This window comes from Equus przewalskii, chromosome 6, assembly GCF_037783145.1.
Source record: "Equus przewalskii isolate Varuska chromosome 6, EquPr2, whole genome shotgun sequence".
Lineage (NCBI taxonomy): Eukaryota > Metazoa > Chordata > Mammalia > Perissodactyla > Equidae > Equus > Equus przewalskii.
This window is the reverse complement of record NC_091836.1, coordinates 35,673,598-35,694,779: the sequence shown is the minus strand read 5'-3', so window position 1 is coordinate 35,694,779 and position 21,182 is coordinate 35,673,598. Positions and strand designations below refer to the sequence as shown.

The following is a 21,182-nucleotide window of genomic DNA, read 5'->3' as shown; positions in this document are numbered from 1 at the left end:
ACGTCAGTCCTGCGCGCCCTTGGGGGAGTGGGGGAGGGAACCCGGCGGCTCTGAGCGGAAGTGCGGCTGAGCTGGTTTCCGGGGCTGCTGGTGTGACGTGTCCCGCGCTTGGCGCAGCAGGAAGCGGCGGCGATCGCGGCCTGAGTTCCCGGCGCCAGCCCCGGCTCCTTTCCCGCTGCTGCCATGCTCGACTTCTTCACCATTTTCTCCAAGGGCGGGCTTGTGCTCTGGTGCTTCCAGGGCGTGAGCGACTCATGCACCGGGCCCGTTAACGCGTTGATTCGTTCCGTGTTGCTGCAGGTACCGCCCCCGCGGTCAGAACTCCGGGCTCGTCCCTCTGACCCGATCCCTAGTCCCCCTCGACTGATCCCGCGCCTCCCTCCCACCCTGGTCGCCCCCTTAGACTGGCCGCTCACTTGTAACCCTGACTCCACCCCTTTCTCCCGCCCGGATCAGACCATCCCGCAACTTTGCGGCGACGCCCCCTCCCCCTCCGCTTTCTGGGACTCTAGCCGGATTCCGGCGCCTCTTAAGACTTCCCATCGTTCCCTCCATTCACTCCTAGCAGCTTCATGTCTGTTGTTTGGAAGTCTGGGTGAGATAATGGGTGAAAAACACCGTTTAAAAACTGTAAATAGTGTACAGCTGCTAGTAGATCTGATTGTTTATATGAGGGTCTGCTTCCCTTCTGGCTCCCACGTCTTGCCTTCCCTCTCACCTCTTTTCCCCTCCCCACCAACTTGGTATCTCCTTTTCTCCCTGGTGGAATGCTAGAGAGCAATGCTCCAGCATCCTCTTGTACTGGGGACAGGTTTGACTTTGGGGGAATGTCTGGTTCTTTCCCAAAGGTAATCCTGGAGGGTCCCAAGTCTGGGTTCTCTGGAGATAGTCTGAACTCTGAGACATACTCTTTTTCCAGGAAAGGGGAGGTAACAACTCCTTTACCCATGAGGCGCTCACACTCAAGTATAAACTGGACAACCAATTTGAGCTGGTGTTTGTGGTAAGTGGGAGTATTTCAGGGGGACAATGATTCCATTCTCAAAGAGTCCTGATTATTAAGAGAACCCTGATTAATTGCACCCAGTGTCTGTGATGAAGTAACTGAGAAGACAGGGAGGGTGGAGGGGGAAGGGAAGAAGCTCCTGGGCCCAGTCAGAGAGCTTGGCTGCCCCTCAGGTCAGGGACACCTGCCAGGTGGCTCAGCCAATCTCTGGAGGCCTGGGCTGAGTTGGCTTCCCTCTGTTCTGGGCAGGCCTGTAAGCAGATGTCTTGGCTTGGTTTCTTTCCCTAAACAGGTTGGTTTTCAGAAGATCCTAACACTGACGTACGTAGATAAATTGATAGATGATGTGCACCGGCTGTTTCGGGACAAGTACCGCACGGAGATCCAACAGCAAAGTGCTTTAAGTCTATTGAATGGCACTTTTGATTTCCAGAATGACTTCCTGCGGCTCCTTCGGTGAGAGGACTCTGCTCTCCAAAATCAATGTCCATAACTTGATGAGCTCCCTTCCTTCCTGAGGGCAGTTCAGGGGTAGTAAATTGTGTATTGAAAGACACTCCTAAATTTGCTGCCCAGTTCTAATTGTCCTCTGGGTGTGACGGTACTTTCTCTGGCTTTGACCTTTCTTTTTAGTGAAGCAGAGGAGAGCAGTAAGATCCGTGCTCCCACAACTATGAAGAAATTTGAAGATTCTGAAAAGGCGAAGAAACCTGTGAGGTCCATGATTGAGACACGGGGTGAAAAGCCCAAGGAAAAAACAAAGAACAGCAAAAAAAACAAGGGGGCCAAGAAGGAAGGTGAGTTTGAGCTCCTTGGACATATTGGGGAATGAGAAGTTATTAATGTAGCACTTAGGAGTGAGACTCCCTGTGCTCCCCTTTGTCATTGCTTACCTCCCTTGTTCAAATGCCAATCACCCACACTGTCATCCCCAGTCCCTGTGATCCCCAAGATGTTTGCTCCTGGTTTCCTCTTAAGGATTTGGAAGACTTTTTCCCATTGTCTGTTATGTTGGAATTTGGTCCTTTTTGTCCTAACAGGCTCTGATGGCCCTTTGGCTACTGGCAAAGCCGTCCCTGCAGAAAAGTCAGGTCTCTCAGTGGGGCCTGAGAATGGGGTAGAACTTTCCAAAGAGGAGCTGATACGCAGGAAGAGAGAGGAGTTCATTCAGAAGCACGGGAAAGGTATGGAGAAGAGGTGAGCATTTTAACTTTCGTCATAAATACTGTGAACTAGCCATGTTGGGGGCAAGGGAGTGCTTGTCTCTGGCCCTTGGGTTGATGTTTCCTCTCCTGCTTCTCCACCATAACCTTTGTGCTGTAACCCTTTGCAGCAAGCCCGGGAAGTCAGATGCTCCAAAGGACAAGGGCAAAAAAGCGCCCCGGGTGTGGGCACTGGGTGGCTCTGCTAACAAGGAGGTCTTGGATTATAGCACACCCACCACCAATGGAGCCCCAGAAGTTGCCCCACCTGAGGACATCAGCTTGGTAAGAGGCAACAGGGTTTAAGAAGAAACTGGGGAGAAAGGGGAGACTGGGGGGTGGGCGCAGTACCTTTGATTTCTTTGACCCAGGGGGTAAATTACATTTGGAGCTTCCCAAATCAAAGAGAGCAATGTAGAAAGGGTAACTCCTGGGTTTTCCCCTCTCTGAGCTGTTAGTGTTCCTGATCCCATTTCTTTCCTTTCCCCACACCCTCCAGATCCGAGGGACTGGGCCTGGGGGGCAGCTTCAGGATCTGGACTGCAGCAGCTCAGATGATGAAGGGGCCACTCAGAACTCCACCAAACCTAGGTAGGGGGATTTCAGGTGGTGGGTGATATGTGTGGCTCCAGAATGGATGAGACTTGACTCCTGCCTGCTGGCTTTATGTGTATCTGTAATCTCCTGTGCCTGCAGTGCTACCAAGGGGACTCTGGGTGGCATGTTTGGGATGCTGAAGGGCCTTGTGGGTTCCAAGAGCTTGAGTCGTGAAGACATGGAATCTGTGCTGGACAAGATGCGCGATCATCTCATTGGTAAGTTCTGAGGAACAGCTGGACTCGTGTTTATGGGGTAGGAATGGTGGAGAGTAGAACCTAGTTTCTCAGCTGTACTGTAAGGGTGGTTCACTGTTGACATGGCACTCAGACACCTGTCCCCCTCTCTCCTCAGCTAAGAATGTGGCAGCAGACATTGCAGTCCAGCTCTGTGAATCTGTGGCCAACAAGTTGGAAGGGAAGGTCATGGGGACTTTCAGCAGTAAGTATCCCCTGAAACCAGAAAGCGCTTGGGGCATTATGCATACGGGGAGGCTAAGTGCATTGACCTCCATTCTGACTAGGTGCTTGACTCTTGGCAAGTTCCTTAATCTCTAAACCTCTATGACATAACTTAGACTTGAAGAGTTATGGGTAGGATTAACTGAGTTAATACTTGTCAAGTGCTTAGGACAGTACCAGATGTGATGTGGATTCCTGGGGCGAGATCCTAATATCATCCTGATCCTAGCTTCCTTAGGTCAGAAAGGTGGTGGGCATTCCTGGAGTACATTCTTTGGGTTTCATGAATGGGTTTCTCCTCCCCATTTCAGCGGTGACTTCCACAGTAAAGCAAGCCCTCCAAGAGTCCCTGGTGCAGATTCTGCAGCCACAGCGTCGTGTAGACATGCTCCGGGATATCATGGATGCCCAGCGTCATCAGCGCCCTTACGTCGTCACCTTCTGTGGTGTTAACGGAGTGGGGAAGTCAACTAATCTCGCCAAGGTAAGTGCAGTTCCCCAGCCTGTCTCTGACATCATTTCTTCACTCTCCATGTCTTAGCACTGGCTCTAGGTGACAGTTTTATTTGCCTCTTTTGCAGATTTCCTTCTGGCTACTGGAGAATGGCTTCAGTGTCCTCATTGCTGCCTGCGACACATTTCGTGCTGGGGCTGTGGAACAGCTGCGCACACACGCCCGGCGTTTGAGTGCCCTGCACCCCCCCGAGAATCACGGTGGCCGCACCATGGTGTACTTGTTTGAAAAGGGCTATGGCAAGGATGCTGCCGGCATTGCCATGGAAGCCATTGCCTTTGGTACAGTTCACAGAAAGCGTGGGAGTTGTCTGGGCCCCTTTCCTCCTTGGGTTTCTTGGGATTTGCAGAGAAATCAGGGTTACTCTACCACCGACTTAGTGCTCATGTCAGGATTAGTGACTTGCCATGCTCTGCTTTTGGGCACTAGGTGGTGTTGCAGGCAATGCTAACATATCCCAAGTGAAGAAACCACTTATTTGGTCATCTTTATCTTATTGCCATCCTTTCCCTGAATATACTTGATGGCCAAGCATAGATTTTTTCTCATGCTACCTTGTAGCCAGATCCAGAGCCCAAGAAAGTAAACAGACAGGCTTTCAATATAGTCAGGCTAGGACTTCTTGAGAGGAAGCTGGAAATGACCATGAGTGACAGTCCAGGAGTTCTGAGTTGACCACTTTTTATCTCTCTAGCACGTAACCAAGGCTTCGATGTGGTGCTGGTGGACACAGCTGGCCGCATGCAAGACAATGCCCCTCTGATGACTGCCCTGGCCAAGCTCATTACTGTCAACACACCCGACTTGGTGCTGTTTGTTGGGGAGGCCTTAGTAGGCAACGAGGCCGTGGACCAGCTGGTGAGGGCTAGGGCCTGGTTCCCTTTCCAACCTCCACTTTGGCCAGTTAGGTGCTTCTCATACTTATTTCACGTTTCTCCTTTCCAGGTCAAGTTTAACAGAGCCTTGGCTGACCATTCTATGGCTCAAACACCTCGGCTCATTGATGGCATTGTCCTTACCAAATTTGATACCATTGATGACAAGGTAAATATGGATGACAGGACAAAGTGAGACTGGGAAGGGGAATGGCCATCCTTCACAAGGGAGCTGAGGCCACAAGGCTATGTTGGCTCCAGAGCTACTTGTTACTGAGGAAGTGAAAAGAAGTGAGTCAACTGGTATCTCCTTTCTCCACTTCAGGTGGGAGCTGCTATTTCTATGACCTACATCACAAGCAAACCCATCGTCTTTGTGGGCACTGGCCAGACCTACTGTGACCTACGCAGTCTCAACGCCAAGGCTGTGGTGGCTGCCCTCATGAAGGCTTAATGTGGCTCTTGCCCAATACCAAATCATCGCTTCCCCCCAAGCCCCTATTCCCGTATCAAGGACGTGCTTTAGAGTATGAGCATCTTGTCTTCAGCATAGTACAAAGGCAGAGTGAGAGGAGCTCCAGGGGCTTGCAGCTCCTCCTAACCCCACTCCCTGTTCAGCCCAGCCTCCATCTGCACGGAGGGCCTAATCATGTTACAGTCACTGCCCACTGCCCCTCCCCCATGGTCCTCCCCTTCCTACTCAGGCATTCCCCTTCACTCTGCCTACAGACTCGGTCTCATTACAGCTTTGACCAATGGTTGGAAGATCCAACACCAGAGCTTTGCTAATTAATTAGTGTGGTCATAGGGACCTCTGAGCATAATGAGCAGATTAAAGTCCCAGCTTCATTACATCAAGAGACTTCCAGAGCCAGCTCTGGGTCTTGAGTGGCACCTCTCCCTAGGATATATAGCTTTCAGGTCCCTGGGGCCAGGATGACACCCACCACACTGGCAGTGTACAGCCTGTTCTTAATTGCTGCTAATTCTGATAATAACCCCATCCTCGTTTCCCAAAGCATCAGCTAGGCCAGAATGATTTGTTACAAATGAGTCCTCGCTTCTCTCAGATATAAAGGGAGCTGGGCTGCAGTGTTGCCATTGGGCTTCTCAGCCTTCCAACTTGCCCACGCCCAGAATCCAGATGTAAGCTTTGCATGTTCCCTTCCAGGGAGAAAACCAACTGTCAGAAGGGTATACGCGTTGCCCCCTCCCCCACCCTGTTCTCCCCTCCTGAGCAGATCCTGGCTTTTCCTCCTCCTCTCTACAGTGCCTGGTAGACAAGTGCTACGTTGGAGAGTACAAACCTCTTGTTCAGACTTGTCCTGTAGCTTGGTATTACAGATGTGCTATTAGTGCAATAAGGTGAAGGCTGTCTGCCCAGAGAAATACATAATTTATATAAGAAAATAAATTTCATAAATAAATTGCCTTTTCAGTCTTGGAGTTATTTTATGTAGGATTCAAAACTAAAATCCCACTAACACTGTGGCACTAACGACACTAGCTATAGTGCTAGGGTTTATGGTAAGAGAGACAAAGCAGGAAGTGATAATGCTCTGAGGAATTTGGGAGAAATTAACGGCTGTCCTGAGAATGAGATCACCCCACTCCAAAAGAACAGAACTTTTAAAGTTTAAATTGGGTTAGAAAAATCCGCCTGGTTAGGGGCAGATGAGGGGTTTTCTAAGGTGACTAGAAGTAGAGCCAGGGCCCAGGGAAGTAAATGAACAAGCTTTTAATACAGCTCAATTATGTAAAATACTGTACACTGTAAAAGATCTAGAAAACTAGAGCTTCAAGTCATGTTTTAAAAAAGCCATTAAGCTTAATTGAAAAACCACATAGAGAGTACAAAACTGCAACCAGGGCCACGGTGCCTGCATGGCGTGCAGATCCAAGTCCTTCATGCGGAGCAGCAGCCCCGTCAGTGGAGGTGTCGCATGGTCTGCTGCGTGGACACAAGCATGTCCAGCTGGGGGTGGGGTGGGGGCTGCCCTTGGGTCCCATTGTCACGTGGGTATTCTTGAACTGGAGCAGGCCACAGAAGATCAAGAACCAGCTGGCACAAAGGATTAAGTTGGAATGTTTCTCCCCACACCACCCCCAGCCGTCAGCCTCTGGTTTTGGTACTTCCTAGGAGCTGTGTTGGGTCCTTGTAAGTTTACTTCTTAAACACTGTCCACGGTAGGGCCTCAGAGCTTGATCTAGTGGTGGAGATTTGTGTAGTGCTCTCATGTACTACAGTCTGTGGAGAGAAGGAAAAGGAAGAGAATAAAATGAAGTCTCACAAAACAGGTTTATACATCTACAGCTGAAGATATTGAAGTCAAATATCTGCAGTCAACCCTGCAGAAGACAAGCCATAAGGCACACTAAGAATCTTATAATAGACTTGATAGGAAAATACAGAATCCTTAACAGGTAGGAGAGGCAAGTCATTATTCTCCAAGGTCTTAATTAAGTCCTAGGAAAACATTTTCTGCTGACAAACCAACAAATAGTAGAATGGGGAACAGTATACCTCTTATTTCACCGTGTGCTGCAGAGGAGCCATTTAGCTGACCTTCTCTCACCATCCCTGCTGAACAGAATGTACATCAGTATCAGATATTAGATTGAAAAGCTAAAACTATTAATAGAAAGAAAATCAACCAACTAAAGGGAGATGAAAGCACACAGTCTGACTAACAAGTGTGGCATTCAGGAGTGAACACATGACAGAGGAGAAGGTAAGGAGGTGGGGAGGCTGACCTGGAGTCATCCTCGATGGTTCTATTAAGTAATGGGAAGCAGCAAGGCCCCAGAGTGCACTAACATTGCTTGTAAACAAAACAGTTTACGTGGCCAAACTGTCTGCTGTCCCTAAATTAGTCTAGAAGGCCAAATTTAGGTAAAAAATTCAGTCCAACCAGGGATGGGGAGCAGCATGCAAGTGAGGAAATTCAACCAAGAGTGAAAAGTAGCAGATACCCCAAAGTGTAACACACTTCTGCGCTGGTGCTGCACGGTGCCATTAGCCACATGTGGCTCTTCAGTTTTAAATTAAAAACTGTATTCCTTAGGCACACTAACCACGTTGCAAGTACTCAATAGCCACATGTGGCTTGTGGTTATGATGCTGGACAGTGAAGATTACAGAATATTTCTATCCCTGCAGGAAATTCTGTTGGACAGCACTGTCATAGATACAGTGTGGGGAAAAGTTTAAAACTGACCACATGGAAGAAAAGAATAGTCATCAGAAATATGGCCAATTAGAGTATAAACAAAAGACAGCACCTGAAAATACAAACTGGTATTCCCCTCCTGGAAAGCACTTTAGCAATATTTATCAACCACTAAAATGTTCATGCCCTTTGACCCAATAATTACACTGAAAACCTATCCGAAGGAGATGACTAGCAAAAGGAAAAACTGTAGGGATGAAGATACCATTCATTGCAACAGTACTTACAATAGAAAAAACTAGAAAAAAATTAGAAACTGCCTAACAAGGGAATAATTAGGTAACCTATAACTCCACACTGGATCATAACAGTCATTAAAAATAGTGGTAATGAAGACTGTAGCTGTGTGGGAGAATGTACGATGTACCACTGAATTAAAAAAAAGTACCAGCACACTATGTATACTTTGCTTACAACTGAAAAAACACATACGGAAAATTGTTCATTGGAAACACATCAAAATAACTGCTTGTATTATGGTAATAGATCACAAAAGAATTATTTTGGGGGGCCGGCCCCATGGCTGAGTGGTTAAGTTCATGTGCTCTGCTTCAGCAGCCCAGGGTTTCACCGGTTCGGATCCTGGGCGTGGACATGGCACCGCCTGTCAAGCCATGCTGAGGTGGCGTCCCACATGCCACAACTAGAAGCACCCACAACTAAAAATACACAGCTATGTACCAGGGAGCTTTGGGGAGAAAAAGAAAAAATAAAATCTTTAAAAAAAAATTATTTTTCTTTTCCCTATTATTTAATTTCTCTGAAATAAATGTACTAGATTCTACAGGTTCTTCTGAACCCAAGTAATTTTCACTATGCAAAAGTGAGGCTGAGGGCAGGCCCAGTGGCGCAGCAGTTAAGTTCGCACATTCTGCTTCTCGGGAGCCTGGGGTTTGCCGGTTAGGATCTCGTATACGGACATGGCACCACTTGGCAAGCCATGCTGTGGTAGGCATCCCACATATAAAAGTAGATATAAAAGTAGAGGAAGATGGGCATGGATGTTAGCTCAGGGCCAGTCTTCCTCAGCAAAAAGAGGAGGATTGGCAGTAGTTAGCTCAGAGCTAATCTTCCTCCAAAAAAAAAAGTGAGGCTGGATTTTTTTTTTTAAAAAAAAAGCTTTATCAATAACTTCACAACATTTTTTAAAGTTTTATTTTTTTTAAAGTTTGGCACCTGAGCTAACAACTGTTGCCAATCTTCTTTTTTCTTTTTTTAAAGATTGGCACCTGAGCTAACAACTATTGCCAATCTGTTTTTTTTTTTCTTTCTGCTTTCTCTCCCCAAATCCCCCCAGTACATAGTTGTATATTTTAGTTGTGGGTCCTTTCAGTTGTGGCATGTAGGACGCCACTTCAACGTGGCCTGATGAGTGGTGCCATGTCTGCGCCCAGGATCTGAACCAGCGAAACCCTGGGCTGCTGCAGCGGAGTGTGTGAACTTAACCACTCGGCCACGGGGCCGGCCCCTGAATAATTTTTCATTCTTCCTACTTGTACACTGAACTGCTGGAGTCTGTCCAAGTCATTTCCTACTATCCAAATGACATTTTATTCTAACCTAAAGACTATGATCTCCTTTCAAAGTCTAGTTAGGGTTATATTCCTTATCTTAATAATGATTTTACCTATCATTTACCTAAGGGCTGAAGAGCTGTTGCTCTCTGATCCCTCTCGTCTCAAAATGCATCTTACCTGATCTACCCCTCGTGGAGATCTCACATGTCAGTCGCTTGAAATATTCTGGAAGATCAGCATATTCATTTCCATAGGAGATAACCTTAATCCCTTTGTCCAGCATGTTTTCTCGAAGCTTCTTGAACTCATCCACATCTCCTCTCCGAACCAGCATGAAATGTTCTAAGTCAGATTTATGCTTGACTGCCTCCAGAAAAAGGGCTTGGAAAGTGGTGTCATCCACAGTCCAGCCACAACCCAGGAAAAGAAATGACTTGTTTTCATAGAGTTTCTGAATCTCTCTCTTGTAGAAAAAGAAACAACATATTAATGACACCGTGAAGAAACAAAAAAGTCAACAGTCATAACTGCTACATTTTATAGACTTCGATGACCAATTTACCAATACGTCCCAGGAAGGAGTCTGATGTTCTTATTGTTTATTACTATAACTTGATGATTGGTCTAAAATTTTATCTTTACCTGGCATTCTCCTACAGGCTCTCTATTCAGTTTCACTGGGTTGGCACCGGTCTACTGGCCATGTAGTTAGACCTATGTGCTGAGAAGCCATAAGGCAATGAGTAGTCTTCATTATATCTTATTCTCTCCATTTTCTGGATCATATTTGCCTTACAAACTGAACTATGGATCATCAGAGAAGATAATTTCATCACCAGATTACTCAAAGTCTGACACTTAGAACATCAATATGCGTGTGTGTGCATGTGTTTGCGTGTGTATACAAACATTTTATATATACACAAATATAAAACATTAGAAGTGATTTTCCTTAAGGGAGCCCTCAATGTCAATGATGGATGCAGTCATAACAGATGTCGAGGAAAGAACAGGTGAAAAAAAGTCCCTTATGCTTTAGAAAACATTACCTTTTCTTGGTCTTTCTTTTGCCACATCCTATAAAGATACTACTTTTCTAAGTGACCCAGTCCTGAAAACAGCCAATATACACTGTTCTCAGAGTTGGAGGCCAGGGAATTATCCCCATAGATCCCTGGCCAAGGAGTGTTTCTGGTTTGAACATGTAGTATGAGCAAGTCTAAAACGTGCATTCCAAAAGATCAATAAGCTTTTTCACAAAGAGGAAAACCTCCATTTTATCACCCTAGCTGCATTTTTTCCAATCTTTTCTATTGAGCAATAAGTGTGAATAAGTGTGGTAATTCAATATAAGCCTATCATCATTCAGACAAAATCTTTTTAGAATTTAGGTTGTAGTAGTGATTGGTCAAAAAAAGCGGCTTAAATTATTTTTGGCACAGAAAGGGTTATTAATACTGTAATAAACCAAATGATGAACGATGGTAATAGTGTATTCTTTGTATGTAAAGATGATGCCAATGACAGAGTGCCACCTGGTGGCTGTCAATCAAGTACAAAGGAAAACCCTACTGCTTAATACCTGAAGAGATGTTCTACATTTCCTAAGATGGCATGCACACCCATAAGCTAAGAAGCACAGGAAAGAATGTTTGACCTCCCCAATTTTTTTTTTTTGAGGAAGATTAGCCCCGAGCTAACACCTGCTGCCAATCCTCCTCTTTTTGCTGAGGAAGACAGGCCTTGAGCTAACATCTGTGCCCATCTTCCTCCATATGTGGGATGCCTACCAGAGCATGGCTTGCCAAGCGGTGCCATGTCTGCACACAGGATCTGAACCGGTGAACCCTGGGCCGCTGAAGTGGAATGTGTGAACTTAACTGCTACGCCACCGGGCTGGCCCCTGACCTCCCAACTTTTAATCAATGAAAAGAAAATGTTATCCGCTGATGACTAACGGTGTATTTAGAGGTTTCCTAGGAAGGCTTCCCCAAGATCAGCAAGACCAGCACCACTCACCATAACTTCAGTGTTCCTGAGCACATTCTGATACCCAGCTGGATGAAGGACGATGCCACTAGGGTTGGTGTAGACCCCATGGATGTGTAACACACTCAGCTTCCGCTTCTCCTGAGCCCACTCTAGGACCTGTACAACATAAATATAGCTCAACCAGGTTGGCAGGGCTGAGCGCTTGCTGCAGGGTCCCAAGGGGCAAGAGGCTGATTTGAAGACTGGGCTTCTGATGTAACTCTCCAGCTTCATGATATCATAGGGCAAGAAGGCAAAACCTGCTATGGTCTCAGTTTGCATTTCAGGTATGACTGTCAAGACCGATGGCAGCAAGTCTGGTGATTTCACTTTGAAAGGAACAATCAAAAATTAGAATTTATTTGTCATCACCTGCAGAAACAATAAGGGTCCTGTGCACTGGTGACACACAGGAGAGCTATGGATGACTGTTTCAATAATGGTCCCCAAGATACCAAGCCTCCTTGTATCCCTCCATCCTCCTTGTGCATTCCCTCCTCACACTTCCCCCAGGCTTGGCCATATGCTTGCTTTAGCCAATGGGGCCTTAGCAAATACAACACAAACAGAAGCTTGAAAAATGTTGGCATGAGTCTTATGTCTCTTTTGCTTCTTTTGGAACCCAGCTACCATGTGAAGAAGGCTGGGCCAGCCTGCTAGAGATGCATGGCCCAGCTGACTACCTGCAGCAACAGACATGGAAGTGAGGACACCTTACACCACCCAGCCTGGGTCTGGCCACCAGAAGATTGCAGCCGTGTGGGTAACCCGCAAAATCCGCAAACCAGCAGAACTGCCCAGCTGAGCCACTGAGCCTAGCTCAAATTGCTAATTCATGTTATCACGGGCAAATAAAATGTTGTTCTAAACCACAAAGTTTCAGGGTGGTTTCTTTTTTTTTTTTTTTAAAGATTTTATTTTTTTCCTTTTTCTCCCCAAAGCCCCCCGGTACACAGTTGTATATTCTTCGTTGTGGGTCCTTCTAGCTGAGGCATGTGGGACGCTGCCTCAGCGTGGTTTGATGAGCAGTGCCATGTCCATGCCCAGGATTCGAACCAATGAAACACTGGGCCGCCTGCAGCGGAGCGCACAAACTTAACCACTCAGCCACGGGGCCAGCCCCTCAGGGTGGTTTTTTGTGCAGCAATTGATAACCAATAAGAGTCCCTTCAGTCACCTCTGAGTTACCTCACAGGCTACCAATGAAGCACAATCATTTAGATGACAGTGATAACAACAGCCGCCTGGACTCCATGGTCCCATTTTCCCAGGGACTTGAGACAGTATAAATTTATTCTTATAACGTTCTAGAGAAACAAGGTATGAATTAGGAAAAATAGTCAAGAGGCACAGAGATTTAGAACTTGATATTACTTGGCCCCATTCTGACTATCAGTCAATGGTTTAATCATTAGACTTCAATACTGCCCCTAATGTGGACTAAAAATACAAAGCAAATTTCAAGCCTCCAGGATGAAAACGAAAAGGAAAATACCAAGTCTGAGAGACAGCCTTAATTCTGAAAATGCCCTAATGCTTCGGATCCTGCTCGTGATCTTGGAGATTACATTAGAAGCAGCATGGAAGCTGTTTCCAGCCATTAGCTTTTGAATTTCGTTCCATCATTTATTAACTCAAAAAATATTTACTGAGCACCCACTATGTGCCAGGTACTATCTCAGACTGTGGGGTAAGAAAGGCTGATGTGGTACCTATCCAAATGGAGTTGCTATTCCTGTGGGGTAAAAAGCCAGAAAACAAACAAACCAAGATAAAAATTGAAAGTTAGAGTAAGTGCCATGAAGGAAATGGACAAAAAAATAAGGGCGAGTCCATTCTTTTTTTTTTTTGAGGAAGATTAGCCCTGAGGTAACTACTGCCAATCCTCCTCTTTTTGCTGAGGAAGACTGGCCCTGTGCTAACATCCATGCCCATCTTCCTCTACTTTATACATGGGACGCCTATCACAGCATGGCTTTTGCCAAGCTGTGCCACGTCCGCATCCAGGATCTGAACCACCGAACCCCGGGCCGCCGAGATGCGGAACGTGCAAACTTCACCACTTCGCCACCGGGCCAGCCCTGAGTCCATTCTTAAATAGGACGTCAGAGAAGGCCTATCAGAGGAGGTGATCCTGAAGTTGAGACTTACAGGTGAAGAAGGAGCTGATCACACAAAGCACAGTGGTGGTGGTAGCAGGTGGAAGATATTCCAGCCAGCGAGAACCATGCATGGCACCATTTCTCTAAACTTGATTGCCTTTTAAAACCTGGCTTCAAGGTCAGCAAAATCACCAGTGGTATTACAGTGACTACTCTGGCAGTGGCAGTGACAAGGAAAGCTAGGGGGTGAATCACTGTCTGTTCAAACTCTAGCTAGGCTCTGAGGTGGACCCAAAGGCAGGTTCCCGGGAAAACAAAGTGTAGAAGGAAAATTACAAAAACTACAGAGCAGGACAAATGAGACCTGGTGGCGTTTTACAACCTGTTTTGTTTTCTTTTTTCTTCACTTACTGTGTCTCTGACATCTTTTTACAGCAATGAAAACATTTTCCCTTTTATGGCCTCCTCAAATACATGCTGGTGTATCTACAGAATCTCCTACTGGGGCTAGATTTCAAGTTACAAACTCAGGTGACCATTCTAATAAAGCCTCATCTCATTAGTTGACAGAGATCAACATCTATAATTCAATATTATGGTGATGGCTTAGGTATAGTATGGGCTACAATAAAAAAGTCTGCTGAGGTTTCCACTTAATGTTAACCCCCACCCAGCTGTCACGCGGCCTGCACGTTGCTCTTCCAGACATCATAAGGCAGTCCTCCCGCATTCCCAACAGAGGCCATAAAGAATATATCCTAAGAGAGAATTTTAAATCAATATTACACCCACCTGATATCAGCGAGTGTTAAAGAGAACTTACGGTTCAAACGACTTTCTATACTCTTTCTTTAACATCGGGTGCAACTGTCAAAACACACAGAACTGAACACTATTAAGATCTGTGCATTTTACTGTACACTGACTGACTTTATCTCAAAAACCAAAAACCAAAAATCCAACCAGGGACAAGCATCTTCCTTTCTACCTCTACATAAATACCAGTACTACACAATATACCAACTAGAAGACAGTTTTTCTGATGAGGAAGATACACTCCACTAGCCTGAAGAGGACAGCAATCCTTTGCTTTTTACCTTTTTCTCATCAGTAAGGTCAAGGGATTCCAGCTGTTTTCCCTGATCTGCTGCGTACAGTTCCAGGAGATTGTCAAAATTTGTAGTTAATACCAGCGCTCCATTTTCCATCAGGTGGAGAACTGATTGAAGCAGCTGTTTTCCAGAATCTTCCATCTTTGACTCCAAGTCATCAAATACTTCATATAAACAGTCTTTGAAAAATGTGGATCGAACATTGCTAGTACGCTGGGGAGGGATTTGAAAGAGAAACATTAATCCTAGGTGTTTTGGTAGTGATTTGTCTTAGTTACAGTAAGAGCAAGTTTTTGAAGAATATTTTGTACTTAAAATAAGGATAAAATATTGCCTACAGTGTTCTAACAGGGAAAAGAGGATGATAATGCCAAGGGCTCAGCACAATGCCTGGCACATAGCAGAGATCAGTCCTATGACATCATACACCAACAAGCATAAGCTTTCTGAATAGCATTTTATAGAATGAAGAAAAAGGGGCGTGGCCAAGAGCTGTGAGTCAGCACCTGGACTAAACGGATGCTGGGCTAGAAAGTAAAGCACCAATTACCCTCTAATGAGGCCTCCAGGAAGAAGGCAATACTTTCTGTTAAATTTCCCTTATCTAGGGAATAACCAGTAAGACAGCTCGAAATGTGGTTTAGCAGCTCTTCTAATCCGAGGTGCTTTGTACAGATGCTTACGGATTTAGGAAAAACTGCTCGCCTTCTCCCCACCTGTTTTTTCCCCTGGCATAATTCAGCAATTTGTTTATAGGTTTGCCAGGAAGAACACTTAGTATATAATAAAGGTTATAAAAAAATCTGCATTTTGCAACTATTAAACATACCAAACAGGGGCTGGCCTGGTGGCATAATGGTTAAGTTTGTGTGCTCTGCTTCAGCAGCCCAGGTTCACGGGTTCGGATCCTGGGTGTGGATCTAGCACCACTTGTCAGCCCATGCTGTGGCAGCATCCCACATAAAACAGACGAAGGTTGGCACAGATGTTAGCTCAGCGACAATCTTCCTCAAGCAAAAGAGGAAGATTGGCAATAGACGTTAGATCAGAACCAATCTTCCTTGCAAAAAAAACCCCCACAAAAACCAAGCATTTATCAGTTCTAAAAAGCATTTATCAGTTCTAAACAGACTCCCTATTTCTTTTCTCTTTTTTAGGAAGACTGGCCCTGAGTTAACATCTGTGCCCATCTTCCTCTACTTTCTATGTGGGATGCCTACCACAGCATGGTTTGACAAGCAGTGCCATGTCCGCAACCGGGATCCGAACCGGCGAACCCCTGGCCGCCGAAGCAGAATGTGGGAACTTAACCGCTGCACCACCAGGCCGGCCCCAGACTCCCTATTTCTTAAACAGGGTTTTTTAAATAACTGCTTTCTCAGATTCATTGTGAATATATGTAAATACTTCTGAGGACTAATGAGGAACTATAATACCAACCTCAAGTGGGAAGTGGGCTTTATAACTTAAAAGTGAAGAGGCCCCGGGACAGAAGGAATTTGAAGGGAGAAAGTAACTGTGTAATGTGTTATAATAAATGTCTGATCTCTAACCTATTCCTGCAATACCATCCCATTAGATAACACCAGAGCCAGATTTAGTTCTTAAAGGGCCCAATATTTCCCATGCAAATATGGGCAGTCATCGCTCTTAGCTGCTAGACAGTAGATATTTAGCTCCTTCTGTTTTTCCTCAAAGTATCCCCCGCACCTTCCTGGTTTGCTGTGGCATATCTTTCTAATAGCGCAATGCTCAGATAAAGATCTGTTTCCACGGGACTGTATAAGCAGATTCGTAAAACATGCTTCAATTTGCCAAATTCTTCTCCTAATTCTTCAAAGTACTTTACAAAATTATCAATTCTTTAATTATACCTACCAAATAAATGGCAAATATCTTCACAGTAGAAAAATTAGAGGACAGAGTGAAACAGTCCTCTGCCTGATGGTGACACACCCAGAAGTGCATCTGGTCTGTCGATTTGATCCGTGCCACCTCTACCACTAGACAGGCTCCTCACTGTAGCCTGTGTCAGCGGGCTCACAGATTTTTTTCTAGTGCTAAAAAGACAGTATGGCCCATAATTTACGTGGCTGAGAATGTGGGTCATGTTTTTAAACTTTTGTCCGTTCTCATTACACACTGGCATAAATAATTACGTAGCATATTAGCAGCCCATAGGCAGCCAACTGGGGACTCTAACACTCAATCAGGATGAACAATCTGATCAGAAACAAACAGTGAAGAATTTATAACCCTATACCACTATTGAATACCAGGCTCTTTCCTAGATTTGCTATCAAAAACATGACATATACAAGGTCATCACTGCTCTGTTATCTGTAATGGTAAAAAGCCTGGAAACAAGCCAAGTATCTACTACAGGAGACTGGTATGGCCAAGTACCCGTATATGAGACTGGTACAGAAAGGTCTCCAGGATATTCTGTTAAATAAAACAAACCAGGTGCAGAACAGTATGTCTACAGTGCTACCTGTTGACATGGGCGATGGAGGTAGTGAGGTAAGAATAAATAAAGTCCTATTTCCTTGTTTTTTGCAAAAAGGAACACTGAATGAATACTCAAAAAGCTAGTAAGTGTGGTGATCAAAGGGGGGGTCAGTTGGGGAGGGGAGGTGGACAAAGACATGGGTGGGAGTGAGATGTTGCAATGTCTGTAAACCTTTTTACATCATTTTGAATCTGCAATGTGTATAAACACTACCTATTCAAAAAAGCAAAACTAAGTTTAAAATTGTGATTTTAAGAGCTTTCTGGGGCTGGCCTGGTGGTGCAGCAGTTAAGTTTGCACGTTCCGCTTCGGTGGCCCAGGGTTCACTGGTTCAGATCCCAAGTGCAGACATGCCACAGCTTCGCAAGCCATGCTGTGGTAGGCGTCCCACATATAAAGTAGAGGAAGATGGGCATAGACGTGAGCTCAGGGGCAGACTTCCTCAGTGAAAAGAGGAGGACTGGGAGCAGACGTTAGCTCAGGGCGAATCTTCCTCAAATAAAAAGAACTTTCTTGTGTTTTATAACTTCGTCTTGTACTTGGATTCACACACACACAGTTATACAACACGACATTCCAGGAGCAGTTTAATCATTCCACACACAGATAAAAACACCTGTGTATACAACCAGGCAGTCCTAAGCGTGGAATATATTTTCTTGCTCCTAAGAAAAGAAGGCGAAGGCCTGGAAATAAATGTCACAAGTCAGTTATCTGAGTGATTTCTTTAAGCGATCACATCTTGCATATCAACACTGAGAAGAAGGAAAGAGGCTTCTGGAGCTGCAGTGATTTCCTCAGACTTAAAGTGAACGTTTTTCTCTCTTGAAGCAGGTGACCTTAGAACTGAATTTCCCACCAGTGGCCTCTCTAAATAAAAACAAAGGAATGAAAACAAACAAGGAGGCTCCACAGTTGAAAGGAAATGCCGAACTTCCACACAAACTATGGACGTTTTCTCACTCACCTGAAACAGTGAGCTGAATCCAAAGGGACTTCATCTCCTTCCCTGTAACTCCCATCTCCCTGATCTCAGACACCCTTTCCCACCAAAGTCACTAACACTGAGAGTGCATTCGCCATGTGCCAGACACTTTACACACATTCACTCACTTATTCTTCATACAAGGTAAGCAGTAGTATCCCAGTTTTACAAGAGCAAAAACAGCTTCTGAGCAGTGAAGTGACCTGCCCCGGGGCCCAGTGCATTTAAACGGCAGTCTTTCTGATTCCGAAACCCTCTTTGCATAGAAGGCACAATGTCACTTCCCTACTCTGAGAAACTGCTCAGGTAGAGGGGCCTATTCACCCTGCCTTATTAGCATCGTTAGATTCTTTAAAAAATATGTATATATATGGATATGCTCAAACATACACAAAGATAAAAAGAAGAGTATAAACCCCCACGTTCCCATCTTCTAGTTTCAACAACGATCACACGCGGCCAATCCTGTCTAATCCAAACACCCTCCCACTCCGTCCCCGACTCCCTTCACTGAAGTTTCCTGAAGCAATTCCCAGGCATCATATCATTTCATTCCAACAGTTCAAGAGTTCCCCAAAAGATAAGGACTCCCCTTTATATGTGAAACAAAACGTAACTGCAATACCACTACCACACCTAAAAGACACAGTAACATTAATTCCTCAATATCAAATACTTAGATAGCCTTCAAATTTCCCCAAACACGTATCTCTGTTTCTTTTTTTTTTTTTAAGCCTTTGGGTTGTCTGTGTTTTCTTCTTACATATCCTCTATTGGAGTGGTTTTCAAAATGTGGCCCTGGACCCCATGGATCCCTAAGATTCTTTAAGGGGTGTGTAAAATCAAAATTATTGTCATCATAATATTAAGGTGATATCTGTCTTTTAAATTCTGTTGATATTTCCACTGATGGTACAAAAGCAATGGTGGGAAAACTGCCAGTGCCTTAGGGTGAATCAAGAGAGTCAACCAAGCATGCTGTCTTCATATATTCGTCACTACCCAAGACTTACAGAAAGAAAAAATGCCAGTTTCACTCAAGAATGTCCTCAATGAAGCAGTAAAAGTTATTACTTGCATTAAATCTTGCTCCTTGAGTCCACGTCCTTTTAAGATTGTGTGCGCGGAAACAGGAAGCACGCACATCGCACTTGTGCAGGCTGGAGAGGATGGCGGCCTCGAGGTGAAACATGGGTGTGAGTATTTAATTTGTAAGCTGAACCAGCTGCCTTTTTTCATGGAACATCATTTTTACTTGAAAGAATGACAGTCAAACTATGGTTATTCAGATTTGGGTAGTCTCAGGCATTCTTGTAAAAATAAGTGAAGCGAGACTGCCATTTCAAGGAAAACAGTGGATGGATGACTGCTGCCACTGTCGCCAACGATAAAAGCTGAACCTTCCAGCAAGAGTCAGAATTTCATACAACTTGTATCTGCCACCATGAGCTTGACAGCTCCCAAACACACCTTTGTGATGAGACTGGTGGTGATATTAATGAATGCAGTTTTTTGACTGTGTAGTGAAATGCGTCAACATCTGAAAAATATGTGTAACCCAGTGAACCAGCACTGTCCAAATGACCAACACATGAAGTTACAAAAGCACGCATGGGTGAAACAGCCACTTTGAGTGCAAGCTGGACCATGGAGTTCAGTGCAACAGAGTAGCACCAACAAGGAATATCTACAATTATCCAGAAAGACTATTAAAACACTTCTCTTTTCCAAGTATCTATGACACCTGATCTTTTCAGACTTAAACCAAAACAACATAAACACACCAGGCTGACTATATAAAGCAGATGTGAGAACCCAGCTGTTTTCTATTAAGCTAGACATTAGAGATTGGTAAAAATATGAAACAATACTACTTTTCTCACTAATTTATCTTTGTTTTGGAAAATATAATTATTTTTCATAAGCATTGTTATTTATGTTAACATGTAATAGGTTTATTGCTGTTATTTTAAAATGAATTAATATTTTTAAATTCTCATTTGATTTCTTTTGGAGAGGAAGATTGGCCCTAACTAACATCTGTTGCCAATATTCCTCTTTTTGCTTGAGGAAGATTGTCCCTGAGCCAACATCTGTGCCCATCTTCCTCTATTTTGTGTGTGGGACGCCTACCACAGCATGGCTTGATGAGCAGGGTGTAGGTCTGCACCCGGGATCCAAATCTGTGAACCTGGGGCCTCCCCGAAGTGAAGCATGTGAACGTAACCAGTAGGCCACCAGGCTGGCCCCTAAATTCTCATTTTTAATACAATGAATATTTTAATGTCAATGAACATATTGACAGATATAACCCATATAAATAAAAGCTGTTGGAGATTCTCAATAATTTTTAAGAGTGTAAAGGAGCCTTGAGACCAAAAAATTTGATAATTGCTATTCTACTGGAACTGACACTAATCCACAGCTATACTTTAAGGTTAATAATAAATCTTCACCCAAAGATAATTAGTGACTCCAGTTTGATGTATCTGGTTAGTATACATTTACTGGCATTGACTTAAATCTTCTCACTGCTTTCAATCGTAACCAACCCAACTAGCAAAACCAAGCTTTCTGTTCTCAGGAGACCACTATAATGGATCAGTAAAGGCTGCAGCCACAATAATAAGCTGGCACGGCAATACCACAACTCCTAGCTTGACACAGGACTTCTGCATCCACAGACTACTCTTCCTGGACTAATACAGCACTCTTTGTCCTCATAAGCTCTTTTTTTTCCCAGAAAGATAACATGTTAATTAACTGCCAAACACATTTCTTTAATATTTTTCTCTTACATTTGCTAACTATATACTCTTTTTTTTTTTTGAGGAAGATTATCCCTGAGCTAACTACTGCCAGTCCTCCTTTTTTCTGCTGAGGAAGCCTGGCCCTGAGCTAACATCCGTGCCCATCTTCTTCTACTTCATATGCAGGACGCCTGCCACAGCACAGCTTGCCAAGTGGTACGTAGGTCTGCACCCAAGATCCAAACCAGCAAACTGTGGGCTGCTGAAGTGGAATGTGAGAACTTAACC

The 21,182-nt window shown here is 44.7% G+C and overlaps 2 protein-coding genes across 9 annotated transcripts in view; one reads left to right on the top strand and one right to left on the bottom strand.

The window, feature by feature from the left end:
- The first annotated feature begins 2 nt into the window (after window positions 1–2).
- On the top strand, window positions 3–6,082 carry SRPRA (SRP receptor subunit alpha). The gene is made up of 14 exons (XM_008517097.2): window positions 3–300; window positions 920–1,003; window positions 1,299–1,462; window positions 1,640–1,803; window positions 2,047–2,203; window positions 2,340–2,493; window positions 2,708–2,799; window positions 2,905–3,023; window positions 3,160–3,246; window positions 3,578–3,750; window positions 3,848–4,061; window positions 4,475–4,638; window positions 4,726–4,824; window positions 4,981–6,082. The coding sequence occupies exons 1-14, from the start codon at window positions 184–186 to the stop codon at window positions 5,107–5,109; spliced, it is 1,917 nt and encodes a 638-aa protein (XP_008515319.1). The 5' UTR covers window positions 3–183; the 3' UTR covers window positions 5,110–6,082.
- A 296-nt stretch (window positions 6,083–6,378) lies between these two features.
- FAM118B (family with sequence similarity 118 member B) overlaps window positions 6,379–21,182 on the bottom strand; it is a 42,198-nt gene continuing 27,394 nt past the window's right edge. For 4 of the 8 annotated variants that reach the window (XM_008517098.2, XM_070625176.1, XM_070625177.1 and 1 more), the window contains 5 exons: window positions 14,633–14,860; window positions 11,422–11,550; window positions 9,580–9,865; window positions 7,180–7,239; window positions 6,379–6,903 (listed from right to left, as the gene is read on the bottom strand). In XM_008517098.2, the coding sequence (XP_008515320.1) occupies window positions 6,890–6,903; window positions 7,180–7,239; window positions 9,580–9,865; window positions 11,422–11,550; window positions 14,633–14,860 (717 nt within the window). In that variant the 3' untranslated portion in view covers window positions 6,379–6,889. The remainder of the gene's footprint in view (window positions 6,904–7,179; window positions 7,240–9,579; window positions 9,866–11,421; window positions 11,551–14,632; window positions 14,861–21,182) is intronic. The other 4 variants (XM_008517102.2, XM_070625178.1, XM_070625181.1 and 1 more) reach the window with 1 other exon arrangement.